At 37.9% G+C, this 24,068-nt stretch overlaps 2 protein-coding genes across 3 annotated transcripts in view; one reads left to right on the top strand and one right to left on the bottom strand.

Annotated features, from left to right (window-relative positions):
• The window catches only part of CDC73 (cell division cycle 73), a 108,584-nt gene that overhangs the window by 43,158 nt on the left and 41,358 nt on the right, over positions 1-24,068 (bottom strand). The gene's annotated exons all lie outside the window — the stretch shown is intronic.
• Positions 3,818-11,988, top strand: B3GALT2 (beta-1,3-galactosyltransferase 2). The gene is made up of 2 exons (XM_058842581.1): positions 3,818-4,390; positions 9,170-11,988. The coding sequence occupies exon 2, from the start codon at positions 9,299-9,301 to the stop codon at positions 10,565-10,567; it is 1,269 nt and encodes a 422-aa protein (XP_058698564.1). The 5' UTR covers positions 3,818-4,390; positions 9,170-9,298; the 3' UTR covers positions 10,568-11,988.

Raw genomic sequence — 24,068 nt, 5'->3', positions numbered from 1 at the left:
AGAAACACCTTTCTGACTTGAAAACATCACTTGGACTTTTCCCCTCTCACAACTTTGTGAAGTTGGGGATGTGCTTATATTCCTTACAGAATAAAACATAATTATCAACTATATAAAACTTGATGCATGTTTCATAATACTTGGGAACTTTTTCTAGTTCTCTAGATTGACCTATATTGCTGCATTCAAGTTCTAAAGTTATGACACTCGGTAATTAATGAAATCACCAAGTTTATGGCTTGGGTATTATTAGAACAGAGTGCAAAATCTTGACCATTTATAAAAAAAATGCACAAAGTGTAAAAGCTGGATTTCACTACCAGATAAGCAATGGTGAAAATCTACTAAGCAAAATAAGGCAGCCAATATTGACACTTGTGGTCATTTCTAGATTGCTATTTTTCATTCACTTACAAACATGTCTGGGATAGCTAAGAAACATGTTGGGATATCAGAGTAGCCAAGCAAATTCCAAGTATTTGCCAACCATCTCCACTCTAGATGAACTTACTGGAGGAGTATTATTTTTGAAGAAAAGAGCAGAACGGCCACTGGCCATATACATAATAATTCTCAACGTGGAAAATTAAAACTAAGCATTTATGAAGCTCTGTATTAACACATCTCCAGAAGGTAAAAATAAAGCTTAAAAGCAAGAATAACTAACCTTGAAAATGTTGCCATTAATCATTCTGAGCTGTCACTTGAAAGGTTTTCAACACATTACAGTTGATATAATACTCCATTTTACTATGATAAAATTAACTTTGCAAAGTATTCATGGAATATCCAGAAAGCATGGGTTTCCATAAGGGAAATAGTGATAGGTTACCTATGGCCTAAGTATTTAAACTCTCAAGGGGCTTGTGCCAGCAGGCAAAGTTACCAAGCAGTACATGCCTGACTACTGCAATTACTCCAAATTAGCTTGAGGAATTTCTGCCAATATTGTCAAGACAGAACTTTACTGAACGGCTTAACCTAAGAGTTTATTATAAAACCAGTCAGACAAAACTCTGCTGACACCCTCTAAAAACAACACGTAAAGAGTTTTTAAAGTTTTTTTAAGAAAGTATTCCTAACCCCCACAAATTTGTTTTGCATTGGTACATTTTGCTCAGTTCCAAGTGGTCATGTGCACAGGGTATTGTGAGCAGCCTTCTCCTCTCCCTCCTGATCTGTCTGCAGGACATGCTGAGCAATCTGGTTCCTGGTTACAGTAACTCCGTCTGTTTGTCACACAGGCTGTACATCTTCACTTACTCCTTGGACCCTTAATAGGTGGCAGCCTTTCAAACACTAACATTGCAGCTTCTAATTTTGGATGTAACCATAGTAACATTACAGAACACACTACTCCCTGCATTGAGAACAAGCAGTCAACTGACCCTTCGCACTGAGACTGGGCTGAAAAAAATGCTCATTCCAACCTCCAACTCAGCAAGATTACCAAAACCTGCAGCTCCTATTTCCAGTCCAAAGCAAGACCAGCCGTCCTGAAATACCCACAAATGCACAGAATCACAGGAAAGTAGCAAAGAACAAAGTGCTATAAAAGAAAAGGAAATTCTTCCCAAAACTTTGACTCTAAAGCCAAATCAGTCAGTCCCAGATGGAAAGCAGTACAAAAATAAATGTTTTTTCTTACTTTTCGATAAGATGAAAAAAGAACCGCTCATACTTTGAGGAAAAAAAAAAAAAAGAAAAAAGAATGAACAAAAGAAATTGGTCATTAATATTTAAGAATTCAATACTCAATTTGTTCACAAGGCAAGATGACAATTTTTACACATACCAACAGACAACAGGTCTGCCTGAATTTCACAGGCTACACACAAGGGATATGGCCATTTAATTAAAAGCCAAAGCTGATGTCTGTTCCCTTCTAAATTTTCTTTAAAAAGGATTCTCTTTAGAAAAACAGCCCTTGGGATTTTTGTACCTTTAATATTTACTAATGAGAATTTATAGAAAAATAAAAACAGCTCTTCCCGTATAATACATAAGCATCCTAACTACAGCTCCCAAGCTTTAGGAACCAGGTACAGTGAAAAAGTGGCAAATAAATTAAATTGAAACAGCATAGATTTTAATAACCATTCTGTTGAGATTTGAACTTGTTCCCAAAATACAAAGTTACATGTCTTGTCTGAAAATACGTAACTCAGAGGCAGATTTACATGTTTGTGTTTGCCAAAAGCATTATTTCCTTCTGCCTAAGTCCCCATGGATGCATTGACCACATGAATAACACACCTGGTTCCCTACTCATAGCTGAGAGTGAAGCAAACTGGGAGGACTCCTGGCCACACTCTTGCATGCTTCTGTGCTTCAGCAACAGACTACACAAAATTCTGGATATTATACAGGGCAGGCATAAAAAAGCTTTGTGTGTTTAGGTGGGAAATTGAGTTGTCTGGGCACATATGGGACATCTCAATGCACCGATTCTCAATTATTCATAATGGTGCCAGATCAATAAGTGATGCTGGACACAGGCCCTCTTCTCATGCTCCACCCCCACACTGACCACGCCCCTCCATTTTTTAAACAGTGATTTTTTTAGACTGGAGGAGATACAAAGTCTTTACTGATATGCACTTTATAACTACTATTTAGGAAATATGTTCATGGTCCTAAAATATCCTCAGATAGGATCAAAGGATTTGTGGAAATTGTTATTAGGTTAGGAAATACACACATTACAAACAAGACTAAATTAATAGAGAGAGTTAATATACGTAGATGATTTAGTTAGGAGAATCTAAATCTGATTACGTTTCTAGTAAATTATCATATTATGCATCTAGAATAATAAAACACACTGCTGACTGGGGAAGTCTTATTTCCCAGTAAGGGACATGCCTACACCCAACCCTACAAATCAGTAACACCAGATAAATCACAGTTTCTTTACTCTTTTGCTAAAAAAAAGTCTTAAGAGCCAGTCATTACCTTTTCAAAACAGAGTGGGCAAACAGTGACTAATAAATACCTGGGAAAGTATGCTACTAACTCTCTATTTTCTCAGGTATGATGGTATTTTATTTATACAGTAAATATAATAAGATGCTTCAGTACAGAAGGGTCAGTCATTGAAAGGAGAGAAATGAAAGGAACACAGGTTTCCTTAGGACCAAAAAGACAAGTTTTGTGACATAGGTATATCTATGACAGACAAAAGACATTCAAAAATTGAAATGAAGTGCCCCTGACTTTGCAATGCCAGACCATAGCAGTACCATAGCAGAAAGCTATTAACAGCACAGAGGCAGTTTAACAGCATGTGTTTATACATCACAGCTCAAATGAATAACCTCAGCTAACAAAAAGCAGCTTTTAAAAACTAAGCATGTGTAAAGGAAACATGAGCAAAGAAAGACATTTCTATCTTTTCTTTGGCATGAAGGCACAGACCATTTATACTCCAAGAGAGCCAAATGGGTTAAATCAAGCTTCAGCATTTAAATGCTTATAATTTCCTTGCACTGCAGAACAGCTTTTGGAATATGGGAATAGAACATCTAGCATTAAAAATCTCAAAGAGAATTGTAAGTTACAGTGTCAAGGAAAAGTAAAAACAATCTGTAAAAACCCTCCATTTTTCACTTAATGATCATACAATTTTTATACTAATTTCACCTACCACTGTGCATGAACTGAGTATGTATCATTTATCAAATAAGAGCATGAGCCTGTAAAGCTTCCTGTCTGCCTTTGGATTTAGTCAAAATGAATGCAAACAATCACGTGGGATTCAGCCAAGCAGTGACGTTAAATTCTGCTCTGTCAGAAGACAGCATCTGTCAAAGCCCACATTTAAACTGCTGCCTGCCTGTGCAGCAGCTGAAGAACTACAGAATGGATTTTATACACCACAATTCTGGGTTAAAATAACGCCAAACCATTTCTATTACTGCCTAGCAACAATGAAGGAAGGAACAGAGACAGATCCTATTACCGAAGACAACTGAGGCACTACGCACTAGCACTCCCTGCTAACATTTCCACCAGAAATATGGATCCTGAGGAGAGGAGAACACAGCCCTGTATTGTCCGAGCTGACAGACACCAGATGTGAGAGCCCCAATGCAGCAGCTGTGAGCGCCAGTCAACCCCGTGCCCCGCAGCAACAACTCCTGTCCTTTTGTCTGCAGCATGAACAAAAAGCCCCAAGACAAGGACACCACTTTGAAGCAAGGAAGGTAACACGGCATCGGCATCGGGCAGGCAGATGGACAGAATGGATCCCGAGCAGAGCGGTCGCAGGAAGCAGGGATGATGGGGGATGTGCACACGGTCGAGAGCATCTTTTTTGCTGAAGTGATGGCGTGCCCAAACTATTTTCTGTGGGTATAATCCTGCATCATAAATGGCCTGACCAAGGAAGGTATGTCAAACCCATGTGTGTGATATTCATACGCTTGTCTGTTACCTTTCAGCCATTACAGATAATGATCGTTCCTAATTTGCAGAGCCCGGAGATAACACTGTCTCTGAGCGGGGAGAAAGAATTCTCGTAGGTTTTTCTCTCCCTCAGCACAATGTCACTCCCTTACACAGACTAAATGCACGGCTCACAGTCTGCCAAGGCTGGTGTGGCTGGAGAGGAAGGATTAAAGGGATAATGGAGTTCTTGTAATGATTGCTTTTAACTGAAAAATTAAAAACTCAAACCCCTCCAATACGGAAAAAACAGAAATCCTCTTAAACTAGGTCAGAATTAATCCTTATCTGAAGTAATCTTAAGGCATGATAAAATGGCCATAATGTGACATACCGAGAGCATTGAACCATCAAAACAGACCACACAGTCAAAAGACATTATCTTAAAAGTCCCCTCAGCCCTTTTTACACTTGCTTTTCTGCCCCCCAAACGCAAGCAAAATGTCACCAGGGCACTACCAGCCAAGCATAAATTGGGAGCAGGCAAAAGACTGGGCATGATTTAAACCATCAGCAGTGCAATCAGGCACAACGATTTACAAGTAACATCAGGCTCCCTGACATCCCAAAAGGAAACCTTCAAACACTACACACTCAAAATGGTAAGCACGTAACTTATCTCTTGCCATCACTGCAATTTCTGTTTAATATGAAAACACGGACTGTTTAACTTGGATTGTAAAATGACATTCCATCTAATTGCCAATCATTTCTATTTTTTTGTTGACATTTAAATATTTCGTCACTAGTGACTAAAAAAAGGTGAATATTTGCAATACAAATTTAAGACCTAAATATACAGCAATTCAATACACCACTGAAAGAAAGTGCTTATGTGCAGAATATACCAATAAGCTATAATAAATCATTAAATGTCAATATAAATGTGTTTTCTTTGCCCAAGACAATGCCAACATGAAATAAAACAACTGCAGCTGGAAAGAGTTTACAAACCAAGGGATGCAGCATACATCAGACACTGGTTTCAAATCAGTTTCAGGCCATTTAGAATACAGTCACTTGACAGAACTTTTAAAACAACAACAACAAAAAATGTACCTTCAGGCAACACTCCTGGAGAAGTACATAATAATGTACTGGCTAATAATGTAAGACATTGGTATCAGGCATTTAAACACTTGCACAGCAAACCTTATCCCAAATATTGTTTTGTGCAAAAGATTAATAGAGTCCGTAACGGAAGTCAGCCACATTAAATGAGGCCTAATATGCAACTGCTGTTCATCAGAATACAGACTCAGGCTGCCTTTTGAACTCTTCCCTCTAATTTAAGAGTTTGCCCACACAGCTAATCAAAAAATGAAAATCCAAGACGTGTGAATAGGAAGTCAAATGCTTCAGTTTTCAAAGCTGTAATTATAGTGCAGAACTGCAAGTACCAGGAACCAAAACATCAGCAGAGCACAGACCATAAATAAAAATTCAAGAGGCATTCACAATTTATGTATTTGGCATTTGATAATGCATCAATGACTGCACTGCCAGGTGCCAAAAATGAAGAAGCATTATCACAAATAATATCTCCAAAATGCAGTTACATGCAACAACACACTCTCAGAGGACAAGGTTAGTGTTCTAGAGACCCTCTGCTATACTTAGGTTTTCTTATCTACTGTCAGTAGTTGGTGCTGTTCATAACCTTTCTGCAAAATGGAATTTAAAGTATTTGAGCAAAAAAGGTGATGCTCTAGCCCTAATTAAATTAGAGAAAATAATATTTTTATTATACCATTCGATGGTGGGTTTAATATCTATTAACAGTTTTTCACATTATTTTTAAACAATGCACCCTAACATGTAGTATTTTTTTTCAAAGGCGCAAATATTGCTGAATTTCCAATGCTTAATACCCACTGTATATTTCACATACATATTTTATACACAACTGCAAAGAAAATGAGCCCAAGATATTTGGTTTTTTTCAGTCAATAGCTCTATGAAGCTGAAATATAGATGTGGGTGCTTCCCCTATTCATAAAATGCCTTTTTAAAGGGCAAACAGAGACAGATTTTCTAAGACACTCCTACCTTGAAAAATCAAGGAAATGTGTAAAAAAACCAAGGAAATATGTAAAAAAAATCTAGGAAATATTACTCTCTTAAAATGTCTTCTGATTCTAGTTCTGTCCATCACTGTAAAACTTATTTTCATATGCATTATGTAAGCATGCAGCTTAATAAAAAAAGGCTTCAGCCATTTCAACTGCCTTTGCTGGGACACTTTATCAGTGCATCAGGGAAACACAGCACCTGCAAACCATTTCCAATTTAAACAAATATTTCTGTAACTTAAGATTCTCACTTTTGCCTATTGCCTTATCAAAGTAGGTGCTCATCAAAACACTACCTCAGTTAAAGATTAAAGAAAGATTAGCAGTGCAGTGCACTTTTGCTTAAGTATTTCCATCTAGTGACTGTAATTTTATAAGGGGAACAATTCGGTGTGACAAAATTAATCTGAGTTCTAGCTGCTACTCCACAATCCTGAAATTCTGGCTTTGATTTTCTTCCTAAACTGTGGACACATGCAATGGAACAATAATTAATCAAACGTTCCCACTGCTGCCCTCCAATCTGCTATCAAACAATTAACTTCCCTGAGATCTAGGCTATCCTTTGAACTGACATTTATGTTTGCTTATACAGAGATATTCCCTAACTTAGTCATTTAGTCACTAAGGTAGTCATTTACAACTCACTGCACACTGCAGACAAACTAAAAATTACAAGTTTTGAGGGGAAGTTTCTGTTTTTCCAGCAGAGAAAAGCAGGTGCAAATGGTCACATAAACACGAGTCTCGAAAATTTAGGGATTATCGTCTTTTACAGGAGGACAACACTCGAGTTAAAGCAGCACAAGCGTGGAGTCTCAGGTTGATTCCCGAAGTACACAGTTTTAGGCACAAGCATTTCTGAGTTTTACAGAGGCAACTGAGTCTCCGGGAAGTGGCATGAGCCCCGAATAGTTTAATAAGAAAATCAAAGATACTTTCAGCAAGCTTTAAAACCAAACGCATAAAAGCAGCTGAAGGGCACTGAGGCGTTCGGGTGCTCCCGGAAGGGGCTCGGGTGTTCCCGAATAATGGAGGTGTGCGCGCCCTTCTCGCGTCACAATCACCGCGCAGCGTCGCCCCCTGGCGGGGTCGCTGAGGCGGCGGGCCGGCCCTGAGGCACCTCCCGCTCGCTCCGGAGGGTGTTTATAAAGATACCGGCAGTAAGTAAAACAAAAATCGGTTATACCCCTCTCCCCATGCTTCCGAAATACGAATATTTCTTTCGTGAACAGGGCAGACTGAGTGTTGCATGACAAGCAGATAACTTAATATCCTATTATTCGATTGATATCTCATCTAAAATTACTCCCTTACAACGTTAAACCCTGTAGTTTCCCATGTAATGTATCACTTAGTTTTTAAATGCACAAATTAATCAAAATATTGGTTTTATAAGATAGCAAAGCAATTAATAAATTACATATTTCTATTAGAAACAGCATTTTCTATTGAGTCTTGTTCAACTGTCATCCCTTTACCTATACAAAACCCTAGGGCCCAGGAATAAATTAGAGTAAATTGAAAATCACAAACGAATTGCTATTGTACAGTGCAAGTTCATTTACAACATGATGTGATCAGCTTTTAATATGCAGCATCATGAAGCTGCCATATTGACTCTGCTCCTGAATATGAACAAAAATTTAAGAGAAAATGAAGCACAGACTGCTTTGGCACTTTTTTCTACAGCTATAGCTACTGGTCAGAATACCTTAAATTTCCAACTGCTATGTACAGTAGTTACATATACTTCTGTAGAGGAAAAAAAAACAAATCTAGTATCCTGATCATCAGATAGTTGTCCAGAAACTTAGTCCTGAGCAATTTGATTTCCAGTTAACATGATCAGTACCCAAGATCTGTCTACTAAAAATCAAGAGCTTAATTTCAATTCAGCTGCCTCTGAACCTGGCACCACAACCCAGTGCTCCATTCTATGTTTTCCTCCAATGCTGAGTAGAAGGTGAAAGGCACCTGAAAGGTGATCAGGAATGTTATCCTGCACTAGCATCTGAGGGCTATGCAGCGAGGTTACTGGACTCTGAAAATTAATTTTGACAGGTGCATCTTCTCATTGACTTTCCTTGCACAGTGGGGGTCAGTAGAGACATGCCAGGCAGTGTCCCGTGACTAACACAGCTCTGCCATTGCCAACCCTGCAATGTCTGTCCCACCACCAGGCATGGCCATTTGCAGAAAGGGCTTTAAAACTCTTTAAAACTCTGAGCCATCCTAGCCTCTGCATGTCAAGTCAATTTTTATTAATGCCAATAAACCTTCCATCTGCCAGCAAGTCCTTCTCAAACACTCTACAAGGATTTCACAGCCATGGATATAAAGCTATTTACATCTACTTCACACTTTTTCCTGCTAACATGATCCATTTTTTCCTCTTTATCTTTCATATCCAGGATGATTGTCAAAACTTTTATCAGGCAAAAAAGCATTTTTAAAAGCTATCAAATCAAATTAAATCATAAAACAAGGTTAGCTTTTAGCAAAAGTCAAATCTTGCTCCCATTTACTTGGGCTGTTCTTTGAAAAAGTAAATTTAACTCAATTTTATATCTAGTTTCTATTTAAAACTGTTTATATTACAAGTATGCAAAATGACATATTTCTGATTTATTTTTCTTTATTCTTTGCAGAGTGAGCCATTTGCAGACAATTATTCAACTGAAAGGAAAATGAATACCAAAGAATAGCTGTGGATTCTAAACCAATTGGAAAAGCCTTTTCCTTGAGCATTGTCTCATATCTCACTGGATCCTTACAACATGCTTCAGTGGAGAAGACGACACTGCTGCTTGGCAAAGATGACCTGGAATACTAAAAGGTCTCTCTTTCGCACCCATCTCATTGGCCTGGTCTCTCTGGTGTTTCTTTTTGCCATGTTTCTGTTCTTTAACCACCACAACTGGCTGCCAGGCAAGGCTGGATTCAGAGAAAACCCCATGTCTTACACCATACGAGGATTTAGATCTGCAAAAAGTGAGACCAACCACAGCTCTCTAAGGAACATGTGGAGAGATGCTGTGCCTCAGACATTTAGGCCTCAGACAGTCACCAACCCTAACAACACAGATCTGTCACCACAGGGAGTAACAGGTTTGGAAAATACCCTCAGCGCCAATGGAAGTATTTACAACGAGAAAGGAACGGGGTATCCAACTTCCTATCATTTCAAATATGTCATAAATGAGCCTGACAAGTGCCAGGAAAAGACCCCTTTTCTAACACTGCTCATAGCTGCAGAGCCAGGCCAGGTGGAGGCCAGACAAGCAATTCGACAGACCTGGGGCAACGAGAGCCTGACACCTGGCATCCAAATTGTGCGGATTTTTTTGTTGGGCTTAAGCACCAAGGTAAATGGATACCTCCAGCAAACCATCCTTGAGGAAAGCAGACAGTACCATGACATCATTCAACAAGAATACTTAGATACCTACTATAATTTAACTATAAAAACTCTGATGGGAATGAACTGGGTTGCAACCTACTGTCCACATGTTCCGTATGTTATGAAAACTGATAGTGATATGTTTGTCAATACTGAATATTTAATACACAAGCTTCTGAAACCAGAACTTCCTCCAAGGCACAAGTATTTTACAGGTTATTTAATGAGAGGTTATGCACCTAATAGGAACAAGGATAGCAAGTGGTATATGCCACCTGATTTGTATCCAAGTGAACGTTATCCTGTATTCTGCTCTGGAACTGGTTATGTTTTTTCTGGAGACTTAGCAGAAAAAATCTTTAAGGTCTCCTTAAGCATCAGACGTTTACATTTAGAGGATGTGTACGTGGGGATCTGTCTCGCCAAGCTGCGGATTGACCCCATGCCCCCACCAAACGAGTTTGTCTTCAATCACTGGCGAGTTTCTTACTCCAGCTGTAAATACAGCCACCTAATTACCTCCCATCAGTTCCAACCTAGTGAACTGATCAAATACTGGAACCACTTACAGCAGAACAAGCACAATGCCTGCACGAATGCGGCCAAAGACAAGGCCGGCAGGTACCGCCACCGCAGACTGCACTGAGGGCCAGTGCTGCTGCCCGACCCTGCGTGGCATGTGTAAATAAACAGTGCTGAATGCATGGACAGTGACCACAGAGATGCCCCAGGCAAAGCCCACACTGAGCTCAGCACATAGTGCAGGCAGAAAATTATTTTTTTAAGTTAAAAAAAAAAAGTACAGCTCTTGAATATGATGAAATTATAACCAAAAGCTTTTTCCAGTGAACTCGAGATTAAAAAAAATAATAAAAAAAAGAGATGGTATATAAGGATTTATGTGTTAACATGCAATAATAAGCATGCACACTTTGGCGGTACAATTGCTGATTCATGTGCCAGTAAAATATAATTGAGCATATTTTCCACACTAAAATTTTATTTTAAGGAGTTCATTCATAGCTCTAGTTCTGTTCCATGTAATAATTTCTTAATATCCAGAACTGCTATAAAATTAAAAATTAAGGCAATGCACAAAGGGCAGATGAGTTTTACCTTCAAATTCCACATGACAATTACTATACACTGCATTAATGTACAACACATTTAGCAATATCACAATTTAGTAAGACACTATCAATAAATCCTAAAGCACTAAGAATGTACTCCCTTGAAGTAGGTCCAGTTTTGAGAAGTTTGCTTATTTGGTTTGGAAGGAGAGATAAACAAAATCAAACTTGCAAAGACTTGCTCTGTACATTGCCTTCAGAAATGCAAGTGGTGTTCTGGATGCAACTTTCAGCCCACAAAGAGCTGACTGAAAGTTACTTCATTCTCTAGAAGTTAGGGCAAGCTCCTAAGATCTGGTGCCAAGTAATATTAATTCCACTTGGAACCTTTATGCAAATTCACAGGATCTGCTAATAATTTCCGTATGTAACTTCAAGGTAACTCCAAGGCTGATGACAAATGTAAAACATAAGTTCCAGTCTTGCACCATTCTCGACAAAATTTCATTTTGTGCAAAGCTAGAGAAAACTAATCAAATGTATTGTTTTGCTCTTTTCTGTCTGACAAAAAGCAAGGGTCAGCCAAGTGAAAACACATCTGCTGGAGAAAATGAAGCCCACACGAGTTTATAAGTGGGGAAGACTAAGTCACAAAAAGATTGAGAGTTCCAGCCATCAATATGGGCAGGAACAAAATCTAAGCAATTTAGTCACAATATGTACCACTGAAAAGAAATTGTGAGAAGTGGGCTAAATCTATTTACAGGTTTGCAATTTTTTAAAGCTTTTTTTCCCAACTGTTACAGCAGAGTTGTATCAGATTCAGGTTATTACTGTTTGTCACAGTGCCAGGGTAAGCAATACCCACCTCTGATCATTAGCAAATGATCAAACTGCAATTAGTTTTCTGTTTGACTGGGACTTATTAATTGGATAAAATACAAATATTTGATGTACTTTTATTATTTAATAAAATTGATTATATTTATGGTCTTAAGATTTCACATTTTCTGGGAAAGCTGCTCAGGAAGAAAGAAATTCCTAGCTTTAGCATTACTTGGTTTTTCTAGTGTTCCCACATCCTTAAAGCCTGTTTTTTGTGCACAATACAGAGATCAGAGCAGGGTTCTCTCCTTCGTAATGAGAAGACAAATCATATTACTGGCCATTCTCAGCAGCTCTCGGGCTGTCTGTCTGCAGGAACTCACATCTGAACAGATCGCAAGGCACTGGATGCACCTCTGAAGCAATTCCAGCAGGTTCTCTGGAAGGTGCAGATGGTAATTTTCTCAACACCATTTTTTTTGGTGATCCTCTACTAAAGTTTTTACTCTGCTGTATTTGGGGCGTGCTAATTGTACATTTCTGAATGTCCAGCACATCTCAAATCATATAAATTTCTGATTTTATCTTGTTGATATCTGAAAGCAAATATCTGTAAAAGTAGTAACTCTCTTCTGCAGAGATTTCTCCAAATTAATTGAAAGTTCACATACTCAGTTTTCATGATGCCTGTTGGCATTCATGTGAGAGAGCTGCCCTGGACAGATGTTTTGGGAGTGTGCTTTCAGCACCTACTGCAGTTTCCCTCACTTAATGTGTTGCTTGCTCCCAGCTAACACAGGCCACAGTTGATATCCAGCTGAAAGGCACCTGGCTGAAGATCACTGTAGGCAGGCTCTACACCACAGTGCTAGCTCTAGACCTCCAGAGCAAGCGTGGGAAGCCAACTACAATTGCAGGGGACTGAATTTTGGAAGATGTCCAATGCCGTAAGTGCAAGCAGTGCTGGCCAAGGATGCAATCCAGCCTCCTGGAGAGGACTTTAGCACTGCTCCCCAGCCCTTGGGGCTTTCCAGCGCCACTGTGAGGTACCCAATTTTACCAACTTTGGTTAGTCCTAAATGCTGTTTCTGGCTCCTGGGTGTAGTCCAAGAGGTTAATACTAAACCTTATATAGTTTGGCACTGGAATCATCAAGTCTGGCAGCCAAACCAAACTCCTCTTAGGGCTTCGGAGCTCCTGCACAATGCTGATCTGTCCAAGCTTGGCAGAACCACAGCACAGTGCCCATTAGTTTAGCATACCAAACCTCCTGCTACTTACAGGGCTACTGAGGAGCACCAGAATGCTAAATACAAAGCCATTCTTAATGCCATTTTAAGGGTCCAACGTGATTTTTAAAATTTGTATTAATGTTTGGGTGTAAGCTGAGACTACTCCATAAACATACTTGAATCCTTATCAGTATGGTCAAAGGCTACTAAAAACATTTGCATCCAAATATTGTTTCCTTGCAGAATTTGTTACAAAGCTTTCAGAAACAGAAGTGAAACCTTTTGTATGATGAAATATGCAATTACAGAATGAACACTCTACATTCTTTTCTCTGAATGTTTTTTTGTTTTCTAGCTTGTGCTTAAACTATCTCACTCTAGTAGAGTATAAAAACAGTTCATGTTAAAAATAGTGCAATAATTAATTATATCATTAAAAGCCTGGACAAGTTCTCTCACTTCCCCCATACAGCAAGAAAAAATGCATTTTTCATTAGCAATACCATACAAACTTGTAGCTAAAACTCTAACACATCTGCAATACAGTGAAAAAAAAAAGTATATATATAACTCATTGAATACAGAATACAACATACAGGATATAATTCATTGAATACAGAAGTACAAGAATTTGTATAATACTTGCTTTAAATGTTTTTACTTCTGTGTCTGCTTCAGGTTGAAAACAAATATAAAAAGTCATAATGGCTCAAAAATTATGATGGAAGAAGAAATTGTAACGTCATCAGCACCATTATTATGGCAAAGAAAAATCTTACAAAAGCTGGCCTGGTAACAAAGAACAGAAATTGGAATTCCATCATTTCCCCATACTTATTTAACTTTCAACTGAATAAAGATTTACACATTGACACTACAAGACCAAAATGAAGTCTCACCAAAAAAACGTTGTTATTGAACAACAGAACTGTTCCTTTCAAATCTCCAGTTAAATCAGCGGTGTGAGATACTTGCACATCCCATACCAAGAGAATTAAGAATACAAAATGTGCAACTACAGTGTTTGGTGTAATAGAACAGATCCCATCCCCAGTCACTGAGAGATCTTTCATGGGTAAAGTTCACTATCTAGTCTAAATTTAAAAAATTACAAGTCAAGGTAATTCCAAGTGTCAATGGTTGTTCTAAGAGAAAATTCAGTGCCCACTAAGATCTTCACTTAAATTTATCAACTTAAATTATGGGATAGCAGTGATCTAGAAGAGATGAGACAGACTACTTTTCAGGTTAACCTTACCAGAACAGCAATTTAGAATCTGCTTTTCTTTGCAGTGCAGTAAGATAAGATGTGTCAGTCCTTATTTACAAAATATTTTCAGAATATATCAACATGTTAAGACATGCATTAACTGTCTCCAAGCCCAGGCTAAATCAGGCACTGGAGGGGAGGGAAGCACCTAAAGGCCATTACTTTAGACTGCCTCCCTCTTCCCACTTATTTTCCTGATACATTAACTCAGTCCCTAATCACATGTCAATCCAAAATACCTACATAATCCCACAGGGCAAGGAAACCTTTTCTCTTGAATGAATGCTCACTGCAATGTGTGGAAACATCCTAAGAGGAAATGAAAGGGAGAGGGAATGTGCTAATATAGAAGCTACTACTTCTTCCATTTGTGCTTTTGGGAAGAACAGGCTTCTAACTGATTTGCAAAAACATCACTTGTTGCCATATTTTCCTAATTTCAGATGCTATTTCTCAATCCCTCTTTTGCTGTAAAATAGCACAAATAAGTAAATACTGGATAATCACTCAGTTACACTGTGAGAACTGCACCTCAAAATGAAGAGCATTATTGTCCTTTTCACTTCCGATTGTCCTTCCAAAGCAGGATGTGACTTGGGGCACAGTATTACCCCTCCCTTGCTGACATGGCACTGGCTGTTATTCCTACACAGATCCCATCTCCAGCCCATCTAGCACTGCCTTCCTTCCCCAGCCCTGCTTCCCAAGCCCAGCCACTCTGTGGGCAGCCCAGGGTAAGGAGGGAGGCAGGGCAGCTGCACTGCCAGCTCTGAAACGCTGCACTGTGCAAACGTAGGTCAGCAAGGACAGAACAGGGGCTCTGCTTTGTACCAAGAGTGAAGGCAAAGGCTTTCTGGGTCAGGAGGAGGGCTTTGGAAACAACTTCTTGCAGCAAATCAGTGAAAAAGGAGCTTGAAGAGTGAAACTAAAAATGCACAGCTGATCAACATCACACAGGCTGGAAATACAGGGCATGCTCAGTGGCAGGGGAAAGTGTTACAAAAGTGAGGTCAAAGGAGAAAGCAGGATCTGGAATTCTTGTCGTAAGTGTTCACACTTCTGCACTTAGAGAAAATAGGAACCTATGAGGTAAATCCATTCTTCTAACAAAATCTGTCATTTGGGACTGCAGTGCATGTCTTATTAAAGCCCAAACCAAATTCCAAGTCATGACACAATGGCATGAACAGCAGATCAGTAACTCCACAGAGAGTACTTTACACATATTATAAAAACAAACCAAGAGCAAAGCAAATTAGATCACTTGTGCCTAGGATTTGCATTTAATCTTCACACAAAGAGTTAATTTCAACCTTCATTTGTTCCAGCTCAAAAGAAACAGAGCCTGGTACAATATGGTACCTCTTCCTTTCACAGCTGAAAGACTGCAAAGGAATTTAGCTGAACATGGGATATGGATGAACACTACCACTTTGCTTTTCTGCTATTGCCATGGCAACAGTACAAGAGCTCTCTTAAGCATTTAAATATGACAGTTTTCCTGATAACACTAACTGAATCATAGTAATGATGCATTTTGGTTCATGAGCTAACTGCTCTATAACCACAGGGTACGAACCATTCCCTTCACTTTTCTCAAGACTGCTTTTGGTCAAATCGTTCTGACCAAGACAGTAACCTTGAATTATCACCAAAAAAAAAAAAAAAATAAAAAAAAAAATCCCTCCAGCTCAGGGAATATTCATGGCTTAAACCTTTATGTACTCTCGAAGGTTTCCATCTGAATGCTTAAGTTGTGCACCGTATCCTGGGTGGAGAAGACTGCTAAAAACTTTGAGGGATTTTTCTCAAAGGGCTTTCATTTGCCTGGGAAGGCTGGAGGAAAAAACCCACTTTCTGAAGGGTAGATTGAATTGTTGGTGACCTTCAAGATGTCATTTGTTCAAGAAAAGAGAAGGAGGAAGAAACTGGTGTTTTTATACAATCAGTTATATAGTTACAGTTTGTAACCAATATACATTTTTAACAAAACATTGCCGACTGTTCTACCTCAGTGGAGGCCAAGGTGCACTGAGGATTACACACTGTGCTCTGAGGACAAGGGCATCACAGCAATGCCTCCACCTCCTATTAGCCCATTTAGCTTCAGCTAATAATAAGTGGCATTTCAACTGTTTAATAGGAATATTCTGTGAACCACTCGCTTTGATCTCCCAGATGCTCAGTGTGGGCATTATGGAGAAGTCTCTTTTTCCTTACTGCATTAAAAAGTGAAGTGTGTGAAATAATGTTTGTCATCCTAGCATTTTAAGGATACCAGCTTTGATAATGCCTTGCAATATATTAAACTAAAAAAGATTAAGATACTGAAAATAATGTGAAATCTTAAAAAATTTCCCAAGATGACAAAAATTCAGATTTTAGAAGAAACAGTCATGCTTGCAAGGATCTAAGAGAGGAATCTTTTCAACACAAAAAAGTCTTCAGAAAGCAAATATTCCCAGTTCTTTTGCTGTTAACATTTTTAAAGTTTTATATTAAATTAAAAATTAAAAACATCCATGCGATCCTAAAACCACCAAACCCTACAACACAACCCTGCCACATCTTTTCTTCCACAAAGGCCAAGTGCTCCCACATCACAGTAAGGCTCAAAGTTTAAAATGAGACAAACCAACTGCCACAAGAAATCGTTTGTTAACAAAATACCAGACAAGACATCGAAGGAAACTAAAACCATCCTCACTGCCTTTCCTAAATATTTAACACACCCTGTATTTAAATAAGCTGAAGCCTGAGAACAGTTGTGAGAATAAGAATAACCTACAATCTTGCACGTTTCATTTAGGATTTGTATCACTGTCATCACTTTCAAAAGAAGCACCAATTTACATCACATTTTAAACCTGTTTTGCCCTATCAATGCATAGGTTGATACAAGATGATAAAACAAAAAAAAAAACAAAAATACTGGAGAGTACTATCTGCGACTCAGTCAAAAATTTAGTGCTGCTACTTAATGCAAATGCCAGTCCTTTTATAGGCACTCTTCCAAAGTCCATCTAGACATTGATTTTTGCTGCCATAAAAGTTCAACTCAATTATCCAGCCTTCTGAATGAAGAGAACCAATTTCCCATTGTATCATCTTTAACTAATTTAAAATATTGTATTTTATTGATTGGTTTTTAGTGCAGAAAAGGATAACATTTTTATGTCCCAAAAATGTAAGGAAATTAGACAATTCAGAGGTACTCTTAATGCTACTTGAGACTCTAAAATAAAGGTAAATAACTCATATATACCTGAGGGAACAACTAACACCTCTATTGCTCAGAAATCAAATGACAAAGTTTATGCTGTACCTATAGTGAGTCATGCCAAAGGCAAAAAGGAAAAATCAACCGAAAACCCAACAAATCCCCAGAAATCACATTATTCATATACAGATGTATCTCTATTTATGTCATGACAAAATTCTGTCTTCCAAATCTGAAATTATTTTAAAAACCTGAGGCATCAGTTTTCTTTTATTATTTGATCACATTTTACATGATTTAACTATTTTGGAAGTTATCCACATTAACTGAAAAATCTAATCTTTTCCCTGAATTCTCAAAATGGTAAAAAAAATAAAAAATAGGGGAACAATGATGGATAATTACAATTCTTTTACTTTACAAAAATTAAAATTTATTCAGGGTTAAAAGCTGTAGTCACTACTTCCTACTATACAGCTGTGAATTATCCCCTTTTTAAAAAGCAGGCAAATCTGTGTGCTACATCCATCAAAGGCATGAATTTTTTCTAACCAAAATTCAGTTGAGAAAGGCATGCTGCAAACAACTTCAGATATCCAGCTTTCATTAATGTTAATAAAGGAATGAGAGCCCCATAACAATAATTTGGAGGCCCTAAGCCTGAATGAAATATGATGTTGTCCTGGTCATTAAGAAGTGCACTGCCTGGACCCCTCAATCATTTTAATTTTTTTTTCCCCTTCCACCATCTCCATATTTTCTACTAGTAGAAGTTAAGCAGTTTGAATGAATTATTGTCCAAATTCCATGCTAGCAGAGTGGAATGGAAAAACTAGAATAAACTACACAATGACATTTCTTCCCTACCCCTCTTCCTATTCATTAAAAAAATTTATACCCATGAGCACATTTGTTAAGTAGCGTCTTCTGCACACATTCCATAAATTGAGTTTTATGAAACACTACTTTGGTTTTGCCTGTAAGACTCCTTATGACAACCAGTCAAGTATTAATGTTTTACCTTTTCCAATTCTGTAAGAAAAAAACACCTATGAATCTTGCATTATTTTTTTTTTCATTGTAAAATATTTCACATGGAATGGAGTGGTTTCTTCCCCCGTTTCTTATCACTATATTCTCCCGGACTTACAAGTATTAGCACCTGAAGCACTAATATAGTCCTTGAATTCATCAGACCCTGATTTACTCATAGAACAGATAAATCATAGGATCTTCATGACAAAACAAATGATCAGGAGCATTAAGTGTTGTTTCTTTTTTCTCACAACAGTGGAATTGCAGCAAGCAGTCCATGCTGACATAACCTGGCTAGGTCATAGCAAAGTTCTTCTGCTCCACTTCCAAGTGCAGCCATTTCAGCATATACAACTATGACCCAGTTTAAATTTAACTTAATTGCAGTTGGACAATGCTCACACTGAAAGGATGGACACTTACTGTCCTTTTATTTTCTTTTCTGAAAAGCTGCCTGTACTTGGAACCAAACACTGTGAATTATAATCCTTTCAAATACAAATGTGGGTATTAGATAATTTAATAATTTTAAAGAATGAGTACCATAACAGTAATCCATATGCAGGGAACATTTTATAGATGGAATTTTGCACAGAAAATATTTAAAACTATTATTTTATTACTCCTTTATATATAACTGAGATAATAGAATATAAAAGGTAATAAGTACTTAACATCCTCCAGGCTAAGACCCAGAATGGAATAAACTTAAACACTACGATAGTGTTACTAGTATACTAATATTTGTGAAAGTTCTCAGTTATGAATAAAAATCATACCTTCAAGGAAATAATGTAACTTTTTCTGATGCCTCTCCTAAGTGGAATGGAAGAGATTGATTAACCTGACATTTAATTTTTGGCATGCTTCAGGGAGTTTCTGCCATATGTTCAGTAAAGTAGTGGTTTTTTAGTGAAGACATCTTTAAACTATGGTAAAATGCATAGGAAAGGATTGATACTTAATAAATGCGGCATAACTAAAGAGTGTTCATAGCTTATGATTTTTCCCCCGCCTCCCCCCTCTTTTTCTTTTTTCTCCTTGAAACAAAAGACTGACTTTGGCTCAAATAGGCTTGGCCAGTTTCCTCTCCCACCACATTCCCCAAAAGGAAGCTAAATTAATTCTGTCCATAAGAAGATTAAAACCTGATGGGTGGGGCAGATGTTTTATTTTCTCAAGGGTGAAGGAAGTAGCATGAGCTTCTCTGATAAGTCTGAAGATAATGGTGGTGGGAAGGAATATAAGAGACATACTGAATCTGTGGTTTTGTTGTGCAGTACAACAACACAAATATGCAAGCTACCTGTATTAAGTATTTAGCTCACCTTAGATGAGCACACTGCCCGATTAGGCATTTTCATTATTCTGAATGGGAACTGCAACAAACCAGCAGAGTTTTCAGAATATTTCAGCTATGAACAAGGAAGTTGATTTACTTATTAAAGCTTCACCTTTGAAATCTGAGCCAGCTATAACCCTACTCTTCAAAATCAGATGTAACATTCAGGCAGTTCAGAGTCCCTTTAGATTTTAATTTCTAAGACAGCGTTAAAATCCATTTAGGATTTTAACATGTATTTTACAACTTTAATCTGAATATCACCTGTTGTTCATGTCCAGATATTTTTGGAAGCTTTTTCTTTACATTATTTTCCAGACATAATTATGTAAGTGAAAGCTACTATAAAAATTATTGTTTGCTACAGCACACAACATCACCCTAAAACAGAATGGCTTTTATAGACCCATATGAGGTAGCTGCATATGTTCTGTATAATATGCTCTATGTATTATTAGCTGCAAAATATTTGTCTTAAGGCATTATAAAGGCCTCTCTATCCACAAGTCTTTTGTTTTAGTTAACAATCATGATAAAACACAACTGATCAGGCAGGTTATCTGCTTTAATGATGACTGTATTCCATTTTTATTTTAGTTATATGTAAATCTGTTTGCCTGATTTACACCAACTGCTTCAAAGGTAACTGGGAAGTAGGGCTGATGGATAGTGCTGCATAATGCATCCTCGAGTCTCCTGTGCTAAAGCAAAAGCAGAGCTGTTTTTTTCCCCACCACAGGAAATACAGATCTTCTCAGTCTACTTTAGTAACATTCCCTTCCTTCTCCCACAGTATGGTTTGAAACTACTTCCCAATATCAATAAAACCTGGAGAAAAGTTATTGCCTTTGTCAACTTCTATGAAAATTGCTGGCCAGGGAAATTAAACCCTCGAATTACTGCTCCCAGGGAGCGAAAGGCAGGCAGTGCTTTCTCTGTGTCTCCTCAAAATGGCAGCACCAAGCCACCCAAAATCACACATCTGTAATTTAGTAGCTGCACTTCTCTCCAGGTGAAGGGAGGGCATAAAGAGGCACCCACCTCACTTGGAGGAAGAGAGGCAATTAATGAGACAAAACCCATTATTTATATGAAGAAAACTAGAATTTTTTTAACAATATTCTAAATTTAAAGTACTATGAATTTACAGCCAGTAGACTGACAGTTAACTACAAGCAAACTTATCACATCACTATGTCACTTTGCTTAGTCACACCAAGTTTTCCTTCACACTTGAACTGAATTTTAAAAGCATATATGTTGCTCATGCACAAAACCCACATATATATCTTTATGGAGAGACAGAAAGGAAGAGATTTAAATTCCAAAAATACATCCTAAACTTCTTAAAGCAGCAAATCAGCTGAATAGTTGGACTTCCTAAACCTTAATGTGCCAAATGCAATGGAACTGTAAGATGAAATAAAAACATGCTTTGTTAATGTTCATGTTGTAGAAACAACATGAGGTGTGAGAAACAAGCTAGTGGGAATTGCCTTTCACAAAGTATTATGTGAATTGATATTATAATATTAAGATTGTAATATATGTTATAAAGTGGCTAATGTTGTTATCATAGCCTAGTTGTGAAACTGGATTTCACAAGGATAATATGATATCATGTGTTGTAATGTGGGTTTATGAGTTTGTCTGGGATAGACTGTTGCTAGCCACATTTTTGAGACATGACCTCAAAAGGAGCAAAACTTCATCCACCAGTGATAACCCTGATGGCCACAGTGACAAAACTATGTTAGCACCGAAAAGAGTGACATGGGGCAAGACACTGTAAAACCAAAAATAAATATGCATAAAGGTGATGCAGTATCAGGGGTATAAAAGGTGAACCCACCATTTTGTGCATGAGCCTCTGGCATTTTGCCATGCTCGCAGAACTGTCCCTTTTGCTTTGCTGATTTTGTCTTGTTCTCAATAAAACTTCTATAACTCATTCCCACTTGGGGTCTGGGTTGTTTATAAAAATAGGCCAGCTAATTAAATGATGTATTTGTAAAAAAAACCAGTTATTCTCAAAGTTATTTACAAATTTCTTTCAATTTACCAACTACCTTAGATAAATTTGACATTTTAAGTACATTGGACAAACCTTCATTATTTGAAATAGTTAAATACTACCGATGCATAGATCCAAGATTAGTCTTTTACATTTTAAAAGAAAATCAAAATGTGTGTCTTTCAAAGAAATTTGCATTCAGGCTACACATTTATTGATTCACAAAGGTAAGGAACCAGATTTATTTTTACCAGATCACCTTCTTCAGCGTTAAAAGTTCCATTTGCATGAGGGTCATGTTACTTAGAAAAATCCCAAACCAAAAATCTCCAGAAAATCCCATAAGGCTTTTGGGAACAAAGAAAGTGATGAATGAGAATTAAACCAGCCAGTGCACCATTCAGTACCTGCCTACATGCATTTGCATAAACACTCATCTCCCCATCAACTCAGATGAGTGAGTTTGAGATGAATAAAGAGCCATGACCCACCCCTGCAGCAGCAGCGATGCAAGTGGTGTCTGCAATAGCATATTGCTCAGTGTAAACACAAATCCAGCTCCAGATGGTGGCTCAGCAACTTGCAGTCACAGGTATATTCCAGAAGGAATGATCAGTACTGCCCAAATTCCAGGAGAATGAGCTGTAACTAATGCAGAGTTCATTATATGGCCTTTATAATCATTTACTTAAGAAGAAAGCCTGCACTGAACAGACTGTTATCCAGAAACACCAGGACCAAACCTGAGTAAATTAGGACTTTGCCTACAGATATCTTAAAAGTGAGGATGCTGATTCAACAGCAACAGTGTGACTGCATAAGACACAGGCAGATTAACACCTGGATTTAGATGGAACACTAAAATCTCACATATTTTGAGACCTAAATATAGTCATTCTTAATCAATTACCTTCCTAAATGGTGCAAGAAAGAACTTCCAAAAAGGCTTAAAAATATGTCCTATTTTGCTACTGTAACTGGATCTTCTCATTAGTTATGTTGCACTACCTGGAAATAGTGCCCAATGACATCACATATAATCCATCCCTCAAAAGACTAAAAACCAGGGCTCTTGCCTCAGCATTTAATCAATTTCATCATCTGCCTCTAAAGCTTTACCTCAATTCTGAGCTCTGCAGGTTTAACGTGCTTTGAAAACACTACCTTTTATTGTACATATTGTGACTGAAGAGCTAAAGAACACCTGCCCATGCCACACTACTGTAATAACTGTGTACCTACAAACAAAATCTGCCACATTGAGATACCCTCTGGTATCACACACTTCCAGCCACATACTGAAAGAATTCAATAGAAGGGGAAAAAAACCTCTCAACTAAACAACAAAATAAATGCACAACTGCAAGAAAAAGGAAAGGAAGCGGACCTTTAAAAGAAGAACACAAGAACAAGGTCCACAACTTGAAACAACAGTCTTTATGTGGGTTCAAACAGGGCAACAAAAAGGACTAAGCACAGAATGTATAAAAAACGTTATAAACAAATCATAAAGGAGAGTGTGCTCTGGCTTAACTCAAGTAGTAATAAGTAGCATAAGATGTACATAAGTCTGGGCTCTGAGGCAGTTCCTATGGATATTACTAAGGTAACAAGCTATCCTACTTCCCAAGCTCAGAAGAAGATATGACTATGATACTAAGTCAGGTATAAGCAAGTACTCCAACCACAAAAAGCAGAAAATTTGTTTCCACAAATAATGAATTCTGCCTTACTCTATTACGAGCAAACAGCCAAGCAGTAAAGTGTCACAGGGCCTAATGACAATTGTGGAAATTATTTTCTGAGCCTGAGAGAGTTTTCAGCATGTCAGTGGCTGAATCTGTTTCCCAAGGAAAAGTCTTCTGGGAAACTTTTCTCTCTCAAGGACTGTTTTGTAAATAGGGTTTTGATTCCCAAAACAGTGATGCACAGATGTTCTTAATGTGTTTTTCTCTTATTCCACCAATGGGACAAGAGAGGTGCTGCTCCTTTTACCAATCATGCTAACCTGTATTGGAATACTTTATAAAAGGGGCTGAAAACAGTGAAATAAAGGCTTCTGCCTCCTTGGGATGAAAACCTCGGCTGTTGTGATTGAACCCATGCTTCTATTTTGCGTCCTCTAGTGACAGATAATGG

Source organism: Poecile atricapillus, chromosome 7, assembly GCF_030490865.1.
Source record: "Poecile atricapillus isolate bPoeAtr1 chromosome 7, bPoeAtr1.hap1, whole genome shotgun sequence".
Classification (NCBI taxonomy): domain Eukaryota; kingdom Metazoa; phylum Chordata; class Aves; order Passeriformes; family Paridae; genus Poecile; species Poecile atricapillus.
The sequence above is the reverse complement of the archived record's forward strand: the minus strand, read 5'-3'. Positions and strand labels throughout refer to the sequence as shown.